This window comes from Hippocampus comes, unplaced genomic scaffold (genome assembly GCF_001891065.2).
Source record: "Hippocampus comes isolate QL1 unplaced genomic scaffold, H_comes_QL1_v1.1 scaffold174, whole genome shotgun sequence".
Classification (NCBI taxonomy): Eukaryota; Metazoa; Chordata; class Actinopteri; order Syngnathiformes; family Syngnathidae; genus Hippocampus; species Hippocampus comes.
Window position 1 is genome coordinate 121362 of NW_017805983.1, and position 18760 is coordinate 140121.

Here is an 18760-nt window from a genome sequence, read left to right on the forward strand (position 1 = left end):
TTGCTTTGAAAATCCCCCTTTCCCCCCCCCGCATCCCGGGGGGGGGGGGGGGGGTGTCTGGTGATTAATCAAAGCAGCTGACTCTGACACACGGCTAAATTGGCTCCGCTAACCTGATATATAGAAATATATACCACAGGCTGCAGTGGCGACTAACACGCTCTCCGGAGTCTCCCCGCATAATGCGGGGATTGCATTGGCTTTGAAGCTTAAGGCAACAGAAGTTCCGAGCACCTTTTCTCTAATGCAATCTTTGTTGAATACTTTCCGCGTCGTTGACCGTGTGCTGAGATCAGAGGGGCTCGCATATGAAGACAAGCAAAGGAGAAATGGACTCCGGAAAGTAGCTGGAGAGGGCTGCGATTTATTCTTGCAATAAATCAGGAAACAAAGTTAATGTTGTAAAAGAGCGTTGTGGTTATTATGAGGATGTGATGCAAGCAGGAGGTTTGTTGTTTGAACAGCTCTCTTGTCCATTTCCACAACCGTGGCGATGTACGCAGATCAGGTGATGCCTTAAGAGACCGTGTGGGTTTTCTCCGGGTATTCTTGTGGGTTTCTTCCCACATTCCGCAAACACGCATGAACACTTGAAATTGTTCCTCTGTGTGATTGTGAGCGCAAGTGGTTGTTTGTGTTTGTGTGCCCTGCGATTGGTTGGTGACCAGTTCAGGGTGTCCCCGCCCACCTAATGCCCAAAGTCAGCTGGGATAGGCTGCATTGTGAGGTTAAGCTGTTCAAACAACGGCTGGATGGGTGTCATGAACGCACTTCTGTCGGGGAGCACTTTCTTACCCGAGCGACCGTCTCTCTGGATGTCCACGTGGTGCCAGCTGCCTTCATTGACTTTTGCTTGCGTCGCTTTCACTTTGATGGTACCAGAACCCATGTCCAACACAAGGTACAGCACCCCGTCCAAAAGCTCGACAGCAAAGAAGTCCACCTTGTTGGTCTTCTGCGACTTGGCATCACGTCGCTCCTGAGCTCTGCCGTGGGTGAAAAGTATTAAGCCGTTGGGCTCCGACGTTCGGAAGTCGAACGAGATGGAGCCAACGCGTTTGGTGTTCCATTTTGGCAAGGCCAGGTAGGAATCGGGAGTCTCAAAGTTGATGGGGTCAAGCGTAGGGACGTTTTCACACTTAAAGACCACGTCGCCCTGAAGTTTCATCTTTGGGTCCACAATCCGGGCCAGGCGGGACAGTTCCAGACGGATGTCATTGTTTTTGTAGACCACCTAAAACAAAAACAAAAAAACAGATGCAGGCATCACAGAGGGTACATGTGAAAAAAAAGGTGATCACTGCCGTATTTTGGAATAATAAAGACGAATACAGTAGCATCACAAGTCTGGCCATTTTACCAACTGCTGACACGAGGACACATTTTCGTGAGCCAGTTTGTGCTCATTTACTTTCTGAAGATGAATTTTCCCACACTGAAAAAGAGATTGAACGCAAACCCGTGGCTGCATTGTCGTGAACTGTCAGAGGCAAGAATAACACTCGCGCAGCTATACGGACCACTCAAAACGACTCCATTCCTAAACTATTTACCCGTTTACAAAAAGCCCTCAACCGTAAATGTATAGAATCTTGACATAACAGTTGAATGCAACAAAATATTGCCAAAAAAAAAAAAAAAAAAAAGCAGCACAGTAGATTATCATTGGAAAGCACTGAGGTGGAAAATTAATGTCCTCCTCGCTTTTTGTGGAGGAAGACAGGCTTTTCCTGGTATATAGGGCAGTGTGTGTGTGTGTGTGTGTGTGTGTGTGTGTGTGTGTGTGTGTGTGTGTGTGTGTGTGTGTGTGTGTGTGTGTGTGTGTGTTTAGGAAACAGCAATAGCGTCACAGCGGGCACAGCTGTCAGCAAACAGATTTTACTGCTGCGGGATTACTGATAATCCTGGAAGATTTGACAGTAAATCAGCACAGGTGACCCAAACGCAAAGAAGGAATAGACGGTGAAGCAAAGCAAAGAGGAAAAAAAAAAAAAAAATTGGCAAAACGAAAGGCAGTGGATGTAAATGCTTTTCGGGCAAGGGGGGGCATTAAAAAAGGACATTTAAAATGGTGAGATTTCAAGGATTAAATGCTTTAAAACCAGTGCGTGCCACTTGTCGTTTCAATATGCTTTTTGTCGCCACACAATCTCCTGAACATGGCAGGCGACAAGTAATCAATGTTTTAAGCAGCAAATCTTCCAAATCATGACGCAATTATGTTTTTCCCCGATTGTTTTTATTTTGCAACTAGACACTGCAAAAAGGGAAGGCTAACAGCATCATTTGCAAGTTAGCAACGTTGAGAATAATTTGTCGTTTTTGATTGGAAGAGCTTGAAATTTCATCAAACACAACCTCAGTTCGTAAATTATGAACAGGTTGCAGTAACTTGTACCTATACTCAGAAAATAAACCGAACTTATTGCTGAATGTTGGGCATGCAAAAAAGCTACATGATTGAGAATGAGAAACTGTTTGCCCATGAGCACATCATTATTCAAATGGTCTCGTCGTTGACCTCAAACACTTTTCTTTGAACAACACAAATATTCAGGACTGGTTTCATAAGAGATATTGCAAAATAAATAAATAAATAAATAAATAAATAAATGCTGAAGCTGCCTTGCTGCTGAAAATGCGAGCAGATTTAACCACCATTAAGACTGCATGACTCTCTCTCTCTGAAATACTTGACTTTTTTTTTTTTTTTTTTATTCTGACGCAAAAAAACCTAACCCACTCCTTTCGGCAAACTTTAAGTCTACTCTTGGGCAAAAGAAGAAGCTGAATAATACATGAAAAGAAAAAAAAGGCACACGTTTTAATGCAGCTCATTTGCAATGGGAAAACTATTGTGATGGTCACTGTGAACTCTGCCGAAGTTTCCAAAACTTGCCTCCATCAAAATATCTTATTCTCCAGCAATGTATTGCTTATAGAAACGCCAGTTTGTTTGTTTGTTGTTTTTTTTTGCCTCTGACCAAATTAACTCTTTAACGTTATGCACGAGTAAAAATATTTTGAAAACAAATTTAATCAGGCGGCCATCGATTTTACAAGAGATTCCAAGAGCCTATTTTCGGCTTCCCTCTTGATTAAAGTGATTGAATTGCCCTCATAAAAGATGAAGCGACTGCTGCGGCCATGTGCACCTTTGTTACGGGACATGTTTTGCGATGGTATCCTTTGACCCATCAGCGATCTTATGGGGCCCATTCATAATGCGGGGAGGCGTAATGACTCCGTAAGGCCAAGATGCCGCCCCGTCTCTGCTCTCGGACGGCGTATTGATTGGGCCGGGGAAGGCAACAAGCGCAGGGCATGGAAACACACCAGCACACGCACGCAGACATTTAGAATCCCTCCCTAATCTACTTCAGGTGAGTGTTGGTGTCCTCTCAGGCCCCCCAAACTACAGCCACTGTGAGATGCTGATGCAGCAGCGATGCTGATGAAGAAACGGGAGGATTCGAATCAAGTGGTACAGTCGTGAGTGTCCATATTTATCTGGCTTTTGCTATATGTTTGAATCCGTTAATTTCTTTCCTTGGCATTCCGCACGAGTCCGCATTCCATTTCCATCAGCATTTTCATTCATCTTGATGCCTTCATCGCCAGTTGCCTCTCGTTGTTCCACACTTTCCATTCATTATCTAAAGCGCGTCGCAGCATTTCGAGGGATTGTCGGCATCGCACGTGTCACCAACACGTAATGAGTGTCGTCCGAGTCAAATTGAGCTGTCGCTTGTGGAACGAGGAATATATATTCTGTGAGATGAATGTGAGCGATATTCATCGAGGAAAAAAAAAAAAAACAAGATTCCATGATCATGTTCCTAAATTATGCACGTCGCGTACGTCTTCTCTGGGATTAACTAATTACAACATGAGAGGACATTTTCAAACTGACTCAAGGCATTGTCTGAACAATTAGTGATGAGTTACGGCAAGTCAAGCGTGCTTTTCAGGGAACTTTCAGATTTGTTGGTGTAGACATTTTTACCCAAATATTTTGTCCGGTGCCATGAAATTTCCCAATTTCATTTTCATCTCTCCATATTTCATCATTAAAGATTTTTAAATCATTAAATTATTAAACCTCGAGCATATCTCATTGTAATTTGACCAAAAATGGAATTTTAAAGGAAAAACCAGACCTCTGCCAAATCTTGTTTTTTGAGCAACAGATATATTTTGAGATATGAAAGCAACCCGCGCATTAATGAAATGGTGGTGATCATACTGTCGCTATGCAGCAAATTTGGTAAGTGTGTCAGGAAGCAAATCATGGAATAAATACAATTTTGCTTCTGTGAGTCTTTCATTCTCCCGCTAACAGAAATGAATCATTTGACGGGAAGAACATGAACTCAGTAAATAGTTATTTTACATGGTGGATAGTAATTCAGTCTTGTAGCTTAACGAAGTAAGGACGTAGGGTGAAGTCAGACATTCACATGACCCTTTGTTTGGCCCTCCAGAAAATTAAAAAAAAAAAAAAAATTTAAAAAAATCCAAGGACACGGTTGCATTTGCATTTTTATCCGAGGGCCAAACATGCAAAATGCGGTGACTAACACAAATATGATGGCAGCAGTGTTCCTTTTAAAAACAAACTACTCTTGCCCTCCTTTCTCCTCACTCTTATTTCTTCTCGCTCTTTTTGCTTCTGTTTTCTGTCAACTGACAACTTAACCCGCAACAGACTTCTCCTCTATGTTTTTATTCTATACCCCGCTTACATTTCAATCCCTTTCGTCCTCATATTCATTCTCTGCCCGCTCCCGAGTCCTCTTTCCTGATGCCCGCTGACAGCGCCATGCTCCTGCCACCGCCGCCGTCTGACACTAAGTTGCCACTCCACAGCTCCGGAACCATCAACGGGTGCCCCGAGACACCCCAAGGATGGGCAGGATGGCGTGCGGGAGGAAAGGGTTTGCACAAGGCGCTGACATGACAGCGTGCCGCCGCCGCAAACGTCAAGCTGACTGGCGAACGGTTGCCCAGTGGTCTTCCTTTCACGTGACAAGGCCGCGTTTCACGTGGCGGAGCATGGGCGCTGGGCGGAGCCTGTGTGAGTATTGCGCATGGATGACATCCCCGGTAGCCTACAGGGGGATAATATGCGTGCACTTGGGCCTGAACAAGAGGGGCTGTGACGGCAGAGCGTTTTTATCTCTTGTTGGCGGACACGGGGAAAGTAAGGTATTCACAAGCTGCGGCAAAACATGTCAACATCAATGTTTGCTTCGGCTGTTTCTAAGGGATGCAATTTATGTTCTTCCACTGGGGATGCCGGATCCATCAACCCTATGCGATCCAAACGGTGGGAACGGCACTAAATTGTTTGCTCGTTATCCAGAGATATTGAATTGGGAGAGCCAAGATGGGAAAACAAATACCATCTAGATATATATGCGCACGGGAAATGGATTGGAAATTAATTATATATCTTGTCATAATCAATCCTGAGTGATTTGCATCATCTCGGTTAGCAGATGGCTTCATGGCTGCCGCATGAGGATGCGTTGAGGGCCACAAAGTACTGCCAAAATGGTGAATCACCTCCATGATCCTGTCCGAGCGTGTCGCACTCTCAAGGGTCAAGGCACCGCTGGGTCACACTCACTCTCCAAATGTTGCCCCGACATATGCGCTTGCGGCTACAACAACAACATGACTGCCATGTTTCATTTTCGAATGCGCCTAATCTGCCCTTTGTCGCTGCACGGGAAACAATGGTATAAGCTGCCACAGTCGATCCCCACAAGTGCGCATGCGCGCGCTTTCCAGCCAATTAAGAAGAACGCCGCACCCAGACTTAGACCGTTTATAAGTGCACATCCATCCAGTAAAGCGAGCTCTCACGGGACCTCTCTGCTCACAGCTCTATAGCAATACACTCCAAAACAATGTGTTGACACAAAATGCTCCACATCCTCTCTATGGCGGCAGTTAATCCATTTTTTTTTCTTCTCAGAAAATATGCTTATCGCGCTCATTCTGCTATGAATTTATAGCAGTGCTGGGTCACCATTTGAGGATTGGGGTGTCTATGCTTTTTCATCGTCGGTGCAAGCAAGACTCAAAACACACAAGAGTTGAAATGAGACTTTGAATGACTCCGAAGTGCTTTAAGCCTCAATATATTCACAACACACATTTGACATATTCAAATACCGTACATGATAACATTCTTAATGTGTTATCTTTCCACAAGCATGTCATCGTCTAACACCGATCAGCCAAATCTACTCGAGTCATACAGGAGGGTGTTCAGAAAAGAAGAGAAAAAGCACTTTAAAATCCGTCCAACTGATTTATAACCTCAGACAGCCCAATCATTGTGTTTCGAGACGCCGACACCGCCAAGCGGATTTCCCAAAACCTGCCTTGAACCTCCATTCCTAAACTCTTTGGGGCTTTCATGCTTAAACACTCTCCCACTTCCAAGACGGAGCCATTTCGAAAACATTTTTACAAAGTCTTTTTCAGGCTGTTCCCGTGGGCTTAGCAAAACATTTTCCGTTTCGAATGATGACTTCAACCGATTATTTGAACACAAACCAATAATAAACTGGCTTCCAAATATATTGCAGTACGCAAACACCTGCGCCGTCCAACGAGACCAAAACCTAATCAGGAGTTGACTGTATTTGTTCTCTGACTTTAAATGAGTGCCACATCTCAAATAAACGCCTCCCTCAAGTCTGACAAACAAAACAACTGGCCGGAAAGGTCAAGTGGCATTTAAAGTGCCTTGAGTGAGTGATGTCGGCCAGAACAGTCAGATTATTTCAGTCGTATGTGCTGGAAATGGTTAAAATGCACCGCGTTGATTATCTTTTGTATTTTCTGGAGAGCTTGTCCTCACTGGAGTAGCAGACGAGCTGGACCTCTCCCAGATGCTTTGGACAAGAAGTGCTGTACAAGTTGGACCGGTTGTCAGCCAAACACAAAGCGCATGTAGGATGGGCAACCACACTCATATTCACAAATGTGGACAATTTAAAATCTTTAAAAGGACCTAATATGCACTTGTTTGGAATGTGGGAAGAAGCTGGAGTAGCGTCAGAGAACCCACGCGAGCACAAGGAGAACAGACAAATCCCAGCAAGGTTGGAGCCAGAATTTGAAACCCAAAATGTCAAAACTGTTGAGGCCGAAATTCAAGCTCACATTTCGCCAGGCTGCCCACATCATTTATTTTAATCATTCATTATTCTTATTCTTCAAATAATAATTTGGGAGAAATAAACTCCCATTAAAAAAAATAATAAAAATGTGGAGATAAATCTTCGTCCGTTCACTTGAGTCAAGAAAAAGCTCCTTGCCATTGGATGAGAAAATTGAGAAAAATGTTTTTAAATGTGACCTTTTGATAAGATAAGAAAACCTTTATTTGTCTCACAATGGAGAAATTCGCAATTTACAGCGGCAAAATTTGAAACATTTGATGATTGCCAGAGTAGCCGTTTGATACCAACAACGTGCAGGTTTCTTGCTCCCGTCAGTCAATGTTGTGTTTCGGCGTCAATTCAAAGCAGTCAAATGAAGCCCGAGACATGCAGGTCGGTTTGGAAGCGTTCACACATTTGTTTGAAAGGCAAACAGATTGAGGGTAGAGTAGCGCCCAAAGCCACTCAGTCGAAACACAAAACAAAGCGATGCAGACAAGGTGACTTTCTCATCTTATTTCTGCAATTTGCGTGCGCCTCCGCGTGTCGGCGTCTGCGTGAGCGCGCCCACAAATGATCGTGATGTGACGGCCGCAATGGTAATTTGACAGAGGGAAAAACAGCTATGCTGATTCAAAAATATTGCTGGATAGCTAAAATTTTAATATTGAATAGTGCGAGTTGTCAATCCTTGTATGGCATCTGATAGTCAATGCTAGGCTGACATAACTCATTTTCGACGTCCAATACTATGGCTGTCATTAATTGTCATTTGCTCTCTAGCGGATGAATCACAACAAACGCTTTTGAGATATCTTCATCAGCAGCTGCTGCATTTACTTGTTTCATTTTGTTGCCCATTGGGAGAGACTCTTGCAGCACACTTCAGCTGACGCCGCGAATCACAGGTGACGCGAGCAATTTTTAGATGTCGTCTCACGGCAAGGCAAGCGGTGATGAATTATTTTAGGTGCAGAAACAGGGAACGTTTTGATATTCCCTGAGCTAACTCAGCGGATTTAATCAACAACGGGAGATGCGTCGGCCTCCCTTTCAGGCGATCTTCTCGGAAAAAGACGTCAATTCCATTTCAAACATCGGCTGAGGGGCAGACTCCGAACGTGCTTCTTTGCTGCACGACCTCGTCATTTAATGCGCTTGGAAATTTTGAGCACGACTGCGGATAAAACAATCGAGTCGAGCATCCCACGCAGAGCCGAATAAGTCACGGCCTGGCTCTGATTTGTTTGTATCTACGCAAGGGTTCTCCTACCTCTTTGAGGCAGCCCATGAAATTGTTGCTGACTGGGGAGCCGGGAAGGTCTGCGGTGCTGGGGCTCCCACCCACATAGAAGAAATCGTCAGAGCCCAGCATGGTGTAGTCTTCCTGGGTGTAGCCGGTGGTGGTGAGGATCCCATCAACGGATATAGTCACCTGTTGAGGGGCAACACATAGCCAATGCCGCAGCATTACAATCCGGGACATGATGTCGTGCTGCGTTTTCAAACACGTCTCCTTCCTTGGTCTGCACTTGAAATGAGGCATTTTGGACTTTTGGCGCTCCGTTTTGGTTTCTCGTTGAGCTTTTTCATTGAATCCTTGTGTGTGACCCGATCGTTTAGTATTTTTTGGACCAGACAGCGTTTTGATTTGGGTAATGGATTTTTTTAGTCATAGGATTCACAGGACAGGTAAAGAAAATATGGCAGAGGCATATTTTCTTTATCTTTGATGGGGGTAAGAAAATGGATCGTAGGTTTGGTTCGGATACTTCAGGTTGGGGAAGGGTTAGTACAATGTTCAAACCAAGGACAAATTGAGAACACTTGTCTTAGGTTTAGGGATTTGTCTTGTAATTGCAGACACACAAATACAGTTGACGCACACCCACAGATTCTCCCGCACGCTCCTCTCTCTTTCAGACATTTTTATAGATGCACACACACAGGCATGCAAAACATGGGGGACTTTTTCCACAGCACATCCATTTGCAAACCAAGGCCATCACCGTTGGAAAATAAACGTGACACGTTTAATTGGACATGTAAGGGAGTAATTGAATGGCACCAGACAAAGCTTGGGCAGACCACACGAGGTGCACACTGTCATGCACATTCAAGACCGAGGCCCATATTCAAATATTTTCTCAGAATAGCAGCTGCTGATCTCGGATCAAGCGCCACGGCGGTGATGTCGGTCGCATGACCGACCGGACCAAAAATCCTACATCAGCGTGCTTATTCTTCAAAATGTTGTGCCTATGGACCCGGGGGTAAGGCGGTAAGGGTTAGAAAAGACGCAAACGGTCAACACCAGCATGCTACAAAAACACACGAGGAGGGCAAAATGAGTGAAAGTGATGTATGAGGGATGAGTGAATGAATTATTGTGTTAGTGGTTATTTGGGGTTGCATGAAATATGATGGCCATGAGGTCTGGGCATGCCATGCGCCATAGGTGAGTTGGAAACAACTGTCAGAGCTCCCGCAATAAAGGTTTCAGCGTTTCCAGTTTGAGGTGGTTTTCTGGTTTTTAGGGCTCGGTGTGGAGGTCGCCCTCTTTGCTGGGATTGTGGAAAGCTTCTGTCAGTTCTGGACGACAGTCCTCACAAAAAATGGGGACTTTTTGTGTGAACAAATCAAAGAAAAAAAGTAAGGTGCCCTGGCAAAAGGCAAAGGAGTCAATTTTGTATTGATTGGAAATCTGCAGGAATGTGAAGAAAAAAAATAAACAAAATAGGAGGAAAAAAAAAAGTCAAAGCTAAAGTGAAACAAAAATAACAGGATGGGGAATTGTGAGGTAAATAAGAAGGTTGTTGGCAGGTCAGGGAGGAAATTGAGAAGTGAAGAAAAAAATTGCCTGGTAATACAAACCCATCTCCTCATTTTTTGATAAGAGTGTCTAGGATGGAACTCAAAAAGAAACGAATAAAAGAAGAGAGGGGGAGGGAACACACGGCAAACCCAAAAAAAAGACAATAAGAATGATATCTACCAGACAATGTAGTTTGTTTACCATAGCGTGTCCAATGCCTGATTGCTTTCCAGAAAAAGGGGGAAGAAAGGAAATCAAAAGAATAGTGAACAAAAAAGGTTGTTAATAAGGATGGACAGAAATCAAATAAAACCAATGATGAAGATTTAGGATGTTAGTACATTAGTTAGTTAGATATCGGTTAGTAAAACATGACTTGTTTCATGGATGAGTTAGTGCCGCGGTGAAGAAACACTACAGGAAATTTGCAAGAGAATTATCGGAGGTCACAAAAGAGCCAGCTTTGTCGTCCTAATCGCATTTCCTCTAAAACAAGTGTCCTGCCAGAAAAACACAGACAACAGCACTGAAAAACCTTGGATTTGGAGACAACAACTTGCCTAGTATAGTGCAAAACCAAACAGAGCCTGTCGTGGTTTTTTGTTTTCACCGTGGATTTTACAGTGGCTTTCAAAGTGGAAAGAAAATGAGCGTGAAAAGCAAGGGCGGAAGAGAGAAACCTCAGGAATTTAAATAAAAAAGATTAAAAAAATACAGCGATCGGCTTTTAGTGTCTCACCCTTCTACACTGTGAGCGTTTACAGTTTTACCGCACACGTCAGGAAATCACCTGGACTACTTGTTATGCTGCCATGCCTCAACTTGCAGACACAACTCTTGACAAAGCCCCTCTTCCAGAGCTAAAACCAACTCACCACTTGTCCGTGTGCAAGCCTTATTCAGCAACATTGACCACAGTGCAACCTTAAAATTCATTCTTTCCACGCCACTAAAGTTTGTTTAAAAAAAAAAAAACATGCATAGAAAATACAGGAAAAAAATTGACCGAGGTTAAAACTCTCACCGTCAAGCAATTCAAGCTTTGTTCAACTTACAAGCACCATTTGAAGTCATGTTTTAGCACTCTAAAGGGTCAAACGAGTTGAAAAATCAACTTTGATGTAGTCAAACAACAATGTAGCGCGAATAATTCCTATCAGGAAACATGACAGCAGACAATCATTGTATTAAAAGCTGGACTAAACTAACCGGACCCTGCCGGAGAACCGCTTTGCTTCATACAAATCGCTCGAACAGAAATCAAACAATGATTGAAAAGAAGAAGGTCATGTCGTAAAAAATAAATAAATAAATTTGATGAGATTTGTCACTGAGCCGTGGCAATGCAATGACAACTGATAAGAACATGGTGACATTTTTCAAACCAGCTCTGTCACTTCACTCAGCTAATCTGAAAACCCCCAGCAGCCCCCCCCACCCCAATAATTCAACCCATTGCCAAACCCCATCCATCACCACTCCCTCGCCCCCGATTACCTGTCTCAGGTTGCGCGTGACTTTGATATCGTGCCAGGCGTTGTCATTGAATTTCCCATTGACAGGCTCCACGATGGCCTCAAAGGCCCCGGAACCCAGATTGATGACCAGGGAAACCGCCCCATCTTTTAGCGCCAGATTGACATAGTCCGCCGATTTGCCCGTGTGGAGCAAGAGGCCGTTGCGCTGCCACGTCTTGAAGGACAACGTGATCTCGTCGCTGCTGCTCTGGATGGGATTCTGCGAAAGGTCGTAACAGAAGTACTCCGAGCCCCGGAAGGTGGCCACATTTTCCTCCCTCGCTGAAAAGGACAAGGAAAAAAAAATAAAATCATTTTTGGCAGGTGCAGTGCGCCATTAATCACACACGTTCGATTTATAGTTGAGGAAGTCCAATATGTGAGCTTTATCAAAATTGACAATTATCCTATATGGGATGTTAGTGGGATCGTACACATGTAACAAGACGTCCGGGAAGTATGTTCTAAATCCCCTGTGCGCATACAATCCACACTGATGGGGATGGAGTGTGCTGTAATGAATCGTTGAGCGTAACACAATGATCAATAAATCCAAACCGTCTCAACAAGTTTCCATGTTCCCTTCAGAATAAATTATTAAAGGAGACTCATTAAAAACAACACAAAAAAAAAGTGCTGCTTTGTAATGTAGAAAAGGTCACATTAAGCAAACAGCAACTGTTCACCCTAATGATATTTCCGCTGTTGGGTTCAGCTCATCAAAGCCCTGTTTGGACAACTGAAGATTTAGATTTCACATAGACAAGAGACTACTCGGGATGGAAAATCATTCCCATCTAATAGCGCACATGAATCCAGAACAAGACTCATTTGACAGCTTTACACCACTTCCATGTTTCAAAGTGACTTCTTGAGACCATTTTTTTGTATTCTGATTACTACAGAGCACAAAGTGAGGACGGGAAGTGAGGGAGCTGATGGAATGCTCCACCTGAGATCCAATCAATAGGCAAAACATTATTTTTCACATTTCAAAATGATCACGTCTACAACATCCCGAGAAAATCACAAAGAGCCTTCACTGGTGAACTAGTTTTCAGCAGGCCCGCAGGCTACTCATATGGTCCTTGAGGGTGACCACGTTGGTGACGCCGGTAAAAAAAAAAAACAGAAAAAAAGGGGGGGTCCTTGACTAAGGAGACGTCCTTGATTAAGGTTTGCAGGCGCAAAATAACAAACCAAAAAAAAAACCGTATTGATCTACTAACGGGGCATAACCGGGATGTGGCTGCCAAAGGCGCTAAAGTTGAATTTGCACTTTCTGGTGGGAGCATTTGCAAATTCTGTAGATTCATTGAGCACTCGGGAGTGTGATTTATCAAAGCTGAAACAAGTTGTGATGGCTGATTTTGCTTTCAATGACGTGTCTTCATTGGGAGACGCAAATGGGAACGGCTGTGCGCAACCGTGACCGCGAGTTGCGGGCAAAATGAGAGGCCACAGAAGATATCGCGACACCGCCTATTCACAAAGGCAACTTGAGAGCTTCTGAAGAACCTCAGGCCTCCCTTTGAGCCAGTCACCTACGACAAAACTCCTTTCGATTCTGCATTCCCTGGCGTCTGGGTCATGACACCGTGACAGAGTTTAAGACACGCTGTCCAAATTTTTAAATGTCATGTTATGCAGGATGAGTTCAATCAAACAAAATATGACTTTTTTTTTGTTGTTGTTTTTGCTGCTTTTGCTGGCTTCACCAAAATTAGCAAAATGTTTTTGTCTTCCACTCACACTGCCAATTCAATCACTTCAAACCTCAATTTCGGTTTCTCCGCCACGTCGAAAACCTCTTGCCAACAGCTTGTGCTGCTGTTTCCGTTTAGAGTGAGTGAACATGCAATTTAGCATCTGCTATTTGTCAACTGCGTACACCAGGCCTGCTTTCAAGAGATAGCGTGTCCTTTGGAAGACATGTTGCTCATTGCATCATTACAGAAAGCCAACACGAGGACAGAGAATATGCATCGTTACCTGGAAACAGAACAGTTCACCGAGTTGCAACATTTCCTCTGTGCCCTGAATGTTCTTTTCTTTATTGTGTACACTCTCCGAGAAGTCATGAGGGCCACAATGTGAAAGGGAAAAAAAATTGACACGAAGACAGATGACAAGGAGAGAGCGAGCATGTGGGCTGCAGGCTGAAAAGCTTTAGTTTGTTGGTTTGGAACAGACTACACGTAAGCATGGGGGGAAACATTGTTTTCAAGCTGGCACAGCGATGCTGAGGAAGACAACATCTGACGGAAAGAATGTGGACGGAAAGAATAAGCCCAAAAGAAAGTTGACCAAGGTTATGGGATGACGACATGTTGATTCCGATCACTAGAAAACATTCCCTTGGCATCTCTGCCTTTGAGTGGAGAAAGGAAATATGAGAGGCAACAAAGACCTTATGAAAACGCTCTTCCCTTTGCCAGGGGAATAAATAAAAGCCATTATTAGAACACAGGGATGCATGCATACCCGACACCGTTGCAGTCGAAGAGAAAGAGTCAAACCTTCATCTTTACTATTTACCAGCAGCTAATGGAAGAATTCACAGGCACCCAATTATTTACATACAGTACTGAATAGAGTATATAAAATGGTAATACAATACAATTATATGACACAAATAAAATGTGAGAAAAAAAATTATGGTGGTATGAAAACAAATGTGGGGACCCTTCAGTTGGGAATGACTATAAGTCAAACAAATTGGTTTAACCGTAAATCCCATACTGCGTTTTAAAGTGCATCTTGTTCGTGTTACGTAAACGGCGAGCAGAACGTAAACACACCAGTAACAAGATTAGTCCCTCGTTTTACCTACTTTCAGCTCATTACTTCGCCTCAATCCGTGATATTATCCAAGTCTCCATCGCTGCGCGATGATAACATTTCGAAGTTGCCGTTGATACAATACGCTTGCAATGAATAATAAAAGGAAAGTGGATATCATCAAATATTTGTGTCGCTGCGCAATATTAAGCCCGTTGGTAAGTGTATACGGATCCATAAAAACCAAGGGAAACGTATTGCCTGTTGAGACACGTTCTGCACAAATGTGCGGCTTTGACATTGATCATAGACGGAGGGGGGGGGGGGTCATTCTGCCTTATTTTCGCCACAGTCATCAATATTCCATTTGCGAGCAGCGTAGCACATTCACTTGGGGCTGAGGTTCGATTTCAAAATCCACTGGAAGCAATTAGCTCCTTCATTACCATCTCTCGCTCTCTTCCGCCCCCGACTTACTCTCCGCTGCCGTTCAGCCTGGCCTCACTGACGGGGGAGGTTAATACAGAAGGTTCAGAGCTCCAATCAACCCCCTCAAGATTACCACAGCACAGCAAAGTGGGGCAAAAATATGAACTCATTCACTGCCCTGGGCTGTATGTCGGGCAACTGGAACATTTTTAAATTTGAGCTCAGCACTGCTTTTGAGTAGAAGAAAAAAGATGGAGGCGAATCTCGGGCTTGTCCAGTCGATTATGAGGGCGGGAAAAGCCAACAACAAGTTTATTCATGTCACACTCAGAGTATGTGTCCAGCATGAATGGTCATAACTAGAGTACTGTATGGCTTAGGTTTGCCCAATTGAGTTTTTTTTTGTTGAACTCGATCTTTTTGTATCCGTGATCTCACATGCGAGCACATGGAACTCAGCGTCACATGGCGCAATGTTTACGGAATTACATTTGTAGGCCTCATTGCGGGACAAGGAGAACACGCGAACTTCACAAAAGAAGGCCAGAGTGAGAGTATTTTATCATCGGGAAACTATAGGCACAGTATGAACCCAATAAAGTAGACTGCAAACATTTCCAAAGGGCAAGTAGCAGTAAAACTAGTCCCAAAGAGATGAAACGTACGTCAATGTGTGCTGACATCCAACCCGGCAAATGTCAAGATTGCTGCACTTTTGCAAGGAAACACCCGAAGATCCAAACCGAAAACGGTACTTGAAGCTATTTGTGGCACCCTCAATAATATGCCATCAAACATGATGCGTGCAGCCCAAACTACCTCCTGTGCTAGGGATTGAATTATCATTATTTGCATCACCACATCACAGTAATTGGTAGGTTACCTTGGTGCTCATGAACATAGTGTTTTTTTTTTAAATTTTATTTTATTAGATTTTTTTCCTGAGCTACGAGACCTGCTCACCATGCAACTCAGCAGCTTGAAGCTTGATGACAAGCCAAGGCACGTCAAATGAATTTGGAGCATTAACGATGATGGACCTTTCAAAATCAGCGAACGCCGAAGCAAGACTGCTATCATTTATCCACGCGGTCGCTTTAATCGGGCAGACAACAGATCCAATTGCGTGCACTTTCATTTTTTAGGGACTATTCGGTGATGAAGAAGCTCTGCTACCTCCCCCACGTAAACAATGTCAGATGAAATATCTGAGAGGTTGAAGTGAACTGTCACACTTTTCACTTGTTCTCTCATCATACCTTTGACGAAACCTGACAAATGACCTGTTTGACATCCTCTCTGACGACCGACTGAGAGAAGAGTCAGACACGAGAGAGTGAGAGAGAGAGAGGGAGACAAAGATGCACGAAAATAAACAGAAGTGACACGGAGGAAGCCCGAGACGACAAAAGAGCGAAAGCAAAGCGGCAACAAAAAGGGCAAAATGGGGAAGTTTGGGAGACAACAGAGGAAGAGAATGTAACAGAATGGGAGTGTGTAAACAAACGCCCCTTCATGCTGAGCTGTGAGCCTCATATGAAACTGATCAAAACAATTTTTAGAAATGTTCCATGGAGCAGGAGCCACGCCATATACCCGAAAGAATGACATGTACATAAATGCCAAGTGGACTTTCACCTATGTAGCGCTTTTCCACCGACAAGGCAGTCAAAGCTCTTCACGCTGACTTCTCGTTCACCTCCTGATGACGCAGCATTAGGAGCAACTGGGAGGTGGTTCTTATTCTGGACTTCTGATGTAATAGGTTCAATTTGAGAGTACCTGTCAGTTACGGTCGCTGTCAACTATGAGATCGCAAGGATGCGTTTACAATATTTTGACATTATCTATGTTTAAATAAGACACATCGATGCAGAACGGAGCCAAGACGTGTCTTTTTTTTTTTTCAAAAGCTCTGGATTGGTCAATATGCAGGGCATGAAAAAAGTCCAAGACTGGAATTTTGGACTGATCAACCCAAAAACGAAGCGGAAAAGGAAAAATAGTCATTGAGTGAAATGAATGCCTTTTTTTTTTTTTTTTTAATGTGCAGTCATGCACTCGCATGGTCCAAGCTCCGCCTATGGCTCAAGGGTTGTTCTATGACAGTCACGTGTTCTGTCAACACACGCACGCATGCACACGAACACAAAAGGGCTTGCTGTTTTTGCTGTTGTAGGCGTATGTGTGTGTGCGCGCGTGGCAGCGTCACCAAGGGTCCTTATTTGCAGCTGATGGTCATACCGAATGAGAATGAGTGATGAGGTTCAGAGTGACAGTATGAGGGGGAGGGGGCGTAAGTGACTGGAGCCAACCATGGAAGGATGGAGGTTGTCTGAAAAACAGGGGCAGGTGCCCAAAGTTCAATCCCATCAGCTAAAGCAATTGTGCGGACAGAATATTACCGAGGTGGCTTCGATGCTGGTTTATCACAGTGACATTTGAATGCACCGGTGTGAACTGATAAGAGTCAAGAAGCTATACACTGGCTAGCCAAAACAGCTATTAGAAAGCAAATGTGGCACCCTATCAGGTCCTCACTTGCTAATTTGGTTTGCTGAAACTCTTCCAGAAATACCGTAAAGAAAACAATAACGTGTATGGCGAGCACAACTGTTTTGACCCACACAAACGCCTCCTTTTTTTTTTTCCAAAATGCCAGCAAACACAACTGTAATGAAACTATGTATGCAACTGCTTGTGTATTTTAGCAACTCTTGTGCATGAATAAGCTTATTTTCAGCAGAATTTCCATTCGACAAATTGCATATTTTAAAACAGGCACAATTTAATCTGCACATAAATCTGGCGATTTTCCCAGTTAAAATGGCTGCCAATTGATCACAAGACAATTTTTTTTTTTATGATATATGTCCAATGCTCGAATCATCTTTTACGGCAAGTTTGCTGGATACCCAATATTGCATCAGAGAACCAGAACAGCTTTCATGCTGGACCTCGAGCCAGATGGTTTTGGATTCTCTGCACATTTCACCATCTTGATAGGTTGTCGGAATTTCAAGCTGCTCCTTTAGGCCGAATACCCTTCAGAAATTGTCTTTTTTTTTTTTTTCCAAATCGAAAGGTAACATGAAATTAGCACCGAGCATTGGTTACTTGAAAAATCCATAGCCCATCAACATGGTGAAGGGTTTGAACATGCCCATGACCATGTACCCCCGTACAAGTATGGTCACGACACACACACTCACACATACACATCCACACACATATTTTTGTGATAGTGTTTACATCCATAAAGAAAGAGGGTTGCTGGCAGGTGGAGCCATCCCAAGCGCCTGTCACTCATCCAGAGTGGCAAGCCCTTATTGGCTATTATCTCTCCTGTCAGAAGCATGGCTGTGCCTCCACCTCACCACATCCTTCTCTGTCAGCACACATGCCGCCTGTGGATGGAGGTACAGAGCAAGAAGCGGCATGCCAGCGTTTCCATCACTCAAAGACTTCCGCAGTTTCAAAACCCGGCCAACAGTGTTTCTGAAAGCAGGGCCAATTTTGATATCCCCAAAGATGCATACACTCACATTTTATGCCGTTTGTGCCTAAAATACACATTACCTATTATATATTTATTGGTGATGAAAAGGCCAAAATGGTAGCCTATTTGTTTCATTTTCATGATGATAATATCTTACATAATTGTTTTGGGATTATAATGGGGGAAAAAAATGTCCATGACAGGTCAATCTTGTTCATCGAGTTCAGTGGTCGGGCTTCTCTGCTCATTTTCCTGGAATAAAACACCATTCTGAACTTTTCAGTTGCAATTCCTCTACCCAATTCAGTGCGGTGAGATCATGCCGGCGATAGCGAAAGGGAGGAAGGAGCTTCCGGGAGTCTCTCCGGCCCTTGACACAGATTAGCACACATTGCTGGTCAAAGCAGAGTCCATCTAATATTTATTACCTCTATACTCTCCTGTGTACTGCCAGAACATTTAGCAGCTTGCTCGGCGAGTGACGGGTTAAAAGGGGAACAGCAGAGCCATTAAAAAAAAAAAAAAAAAAAAAAAATAG

The 18760-nt window shown here is 43.7% G+C and overlaps 1 protein-coding gene across 15 annotated transcripts in view; it reads right to left on the reverse strand.

Moving 5' to 3' along the window:
- nrxn3b (neurexin 3b) overlaps positions 1–18760 on the reverse strand; it is a 215121-nt gene that overhangs the window by 118991 nt on the left and 77370 nt on the right. For 10 of the 15 annotated variants that reach the window (XM_019891069.1, XM_019891081.1, XM_019891075.1 and 7 more), the window contains 4 exons: positions 11494–11795; positions 10177–10221; positions 8455–8616; positions 796–1234 (listed from right to left, as the gene is read on the reverse strand). In XM_019891069.1, coding sequence (XP_019746628.1) covers positions 796–1234; positions 8455–8616; positions 10177–10221; positions 11494–11795 — 948 coding nt within the window. The remainder of the gene's footprint in view (positions 1–795; positions 1235–8454; positions 8617–10176; positions 10222–11493; positions 11796–18760) is intronic. The other 5 variants (XM_019891083.1, XM_019891076.1, XM_019891074.1 and 2 more) reach the window with 2 other exon arrangements.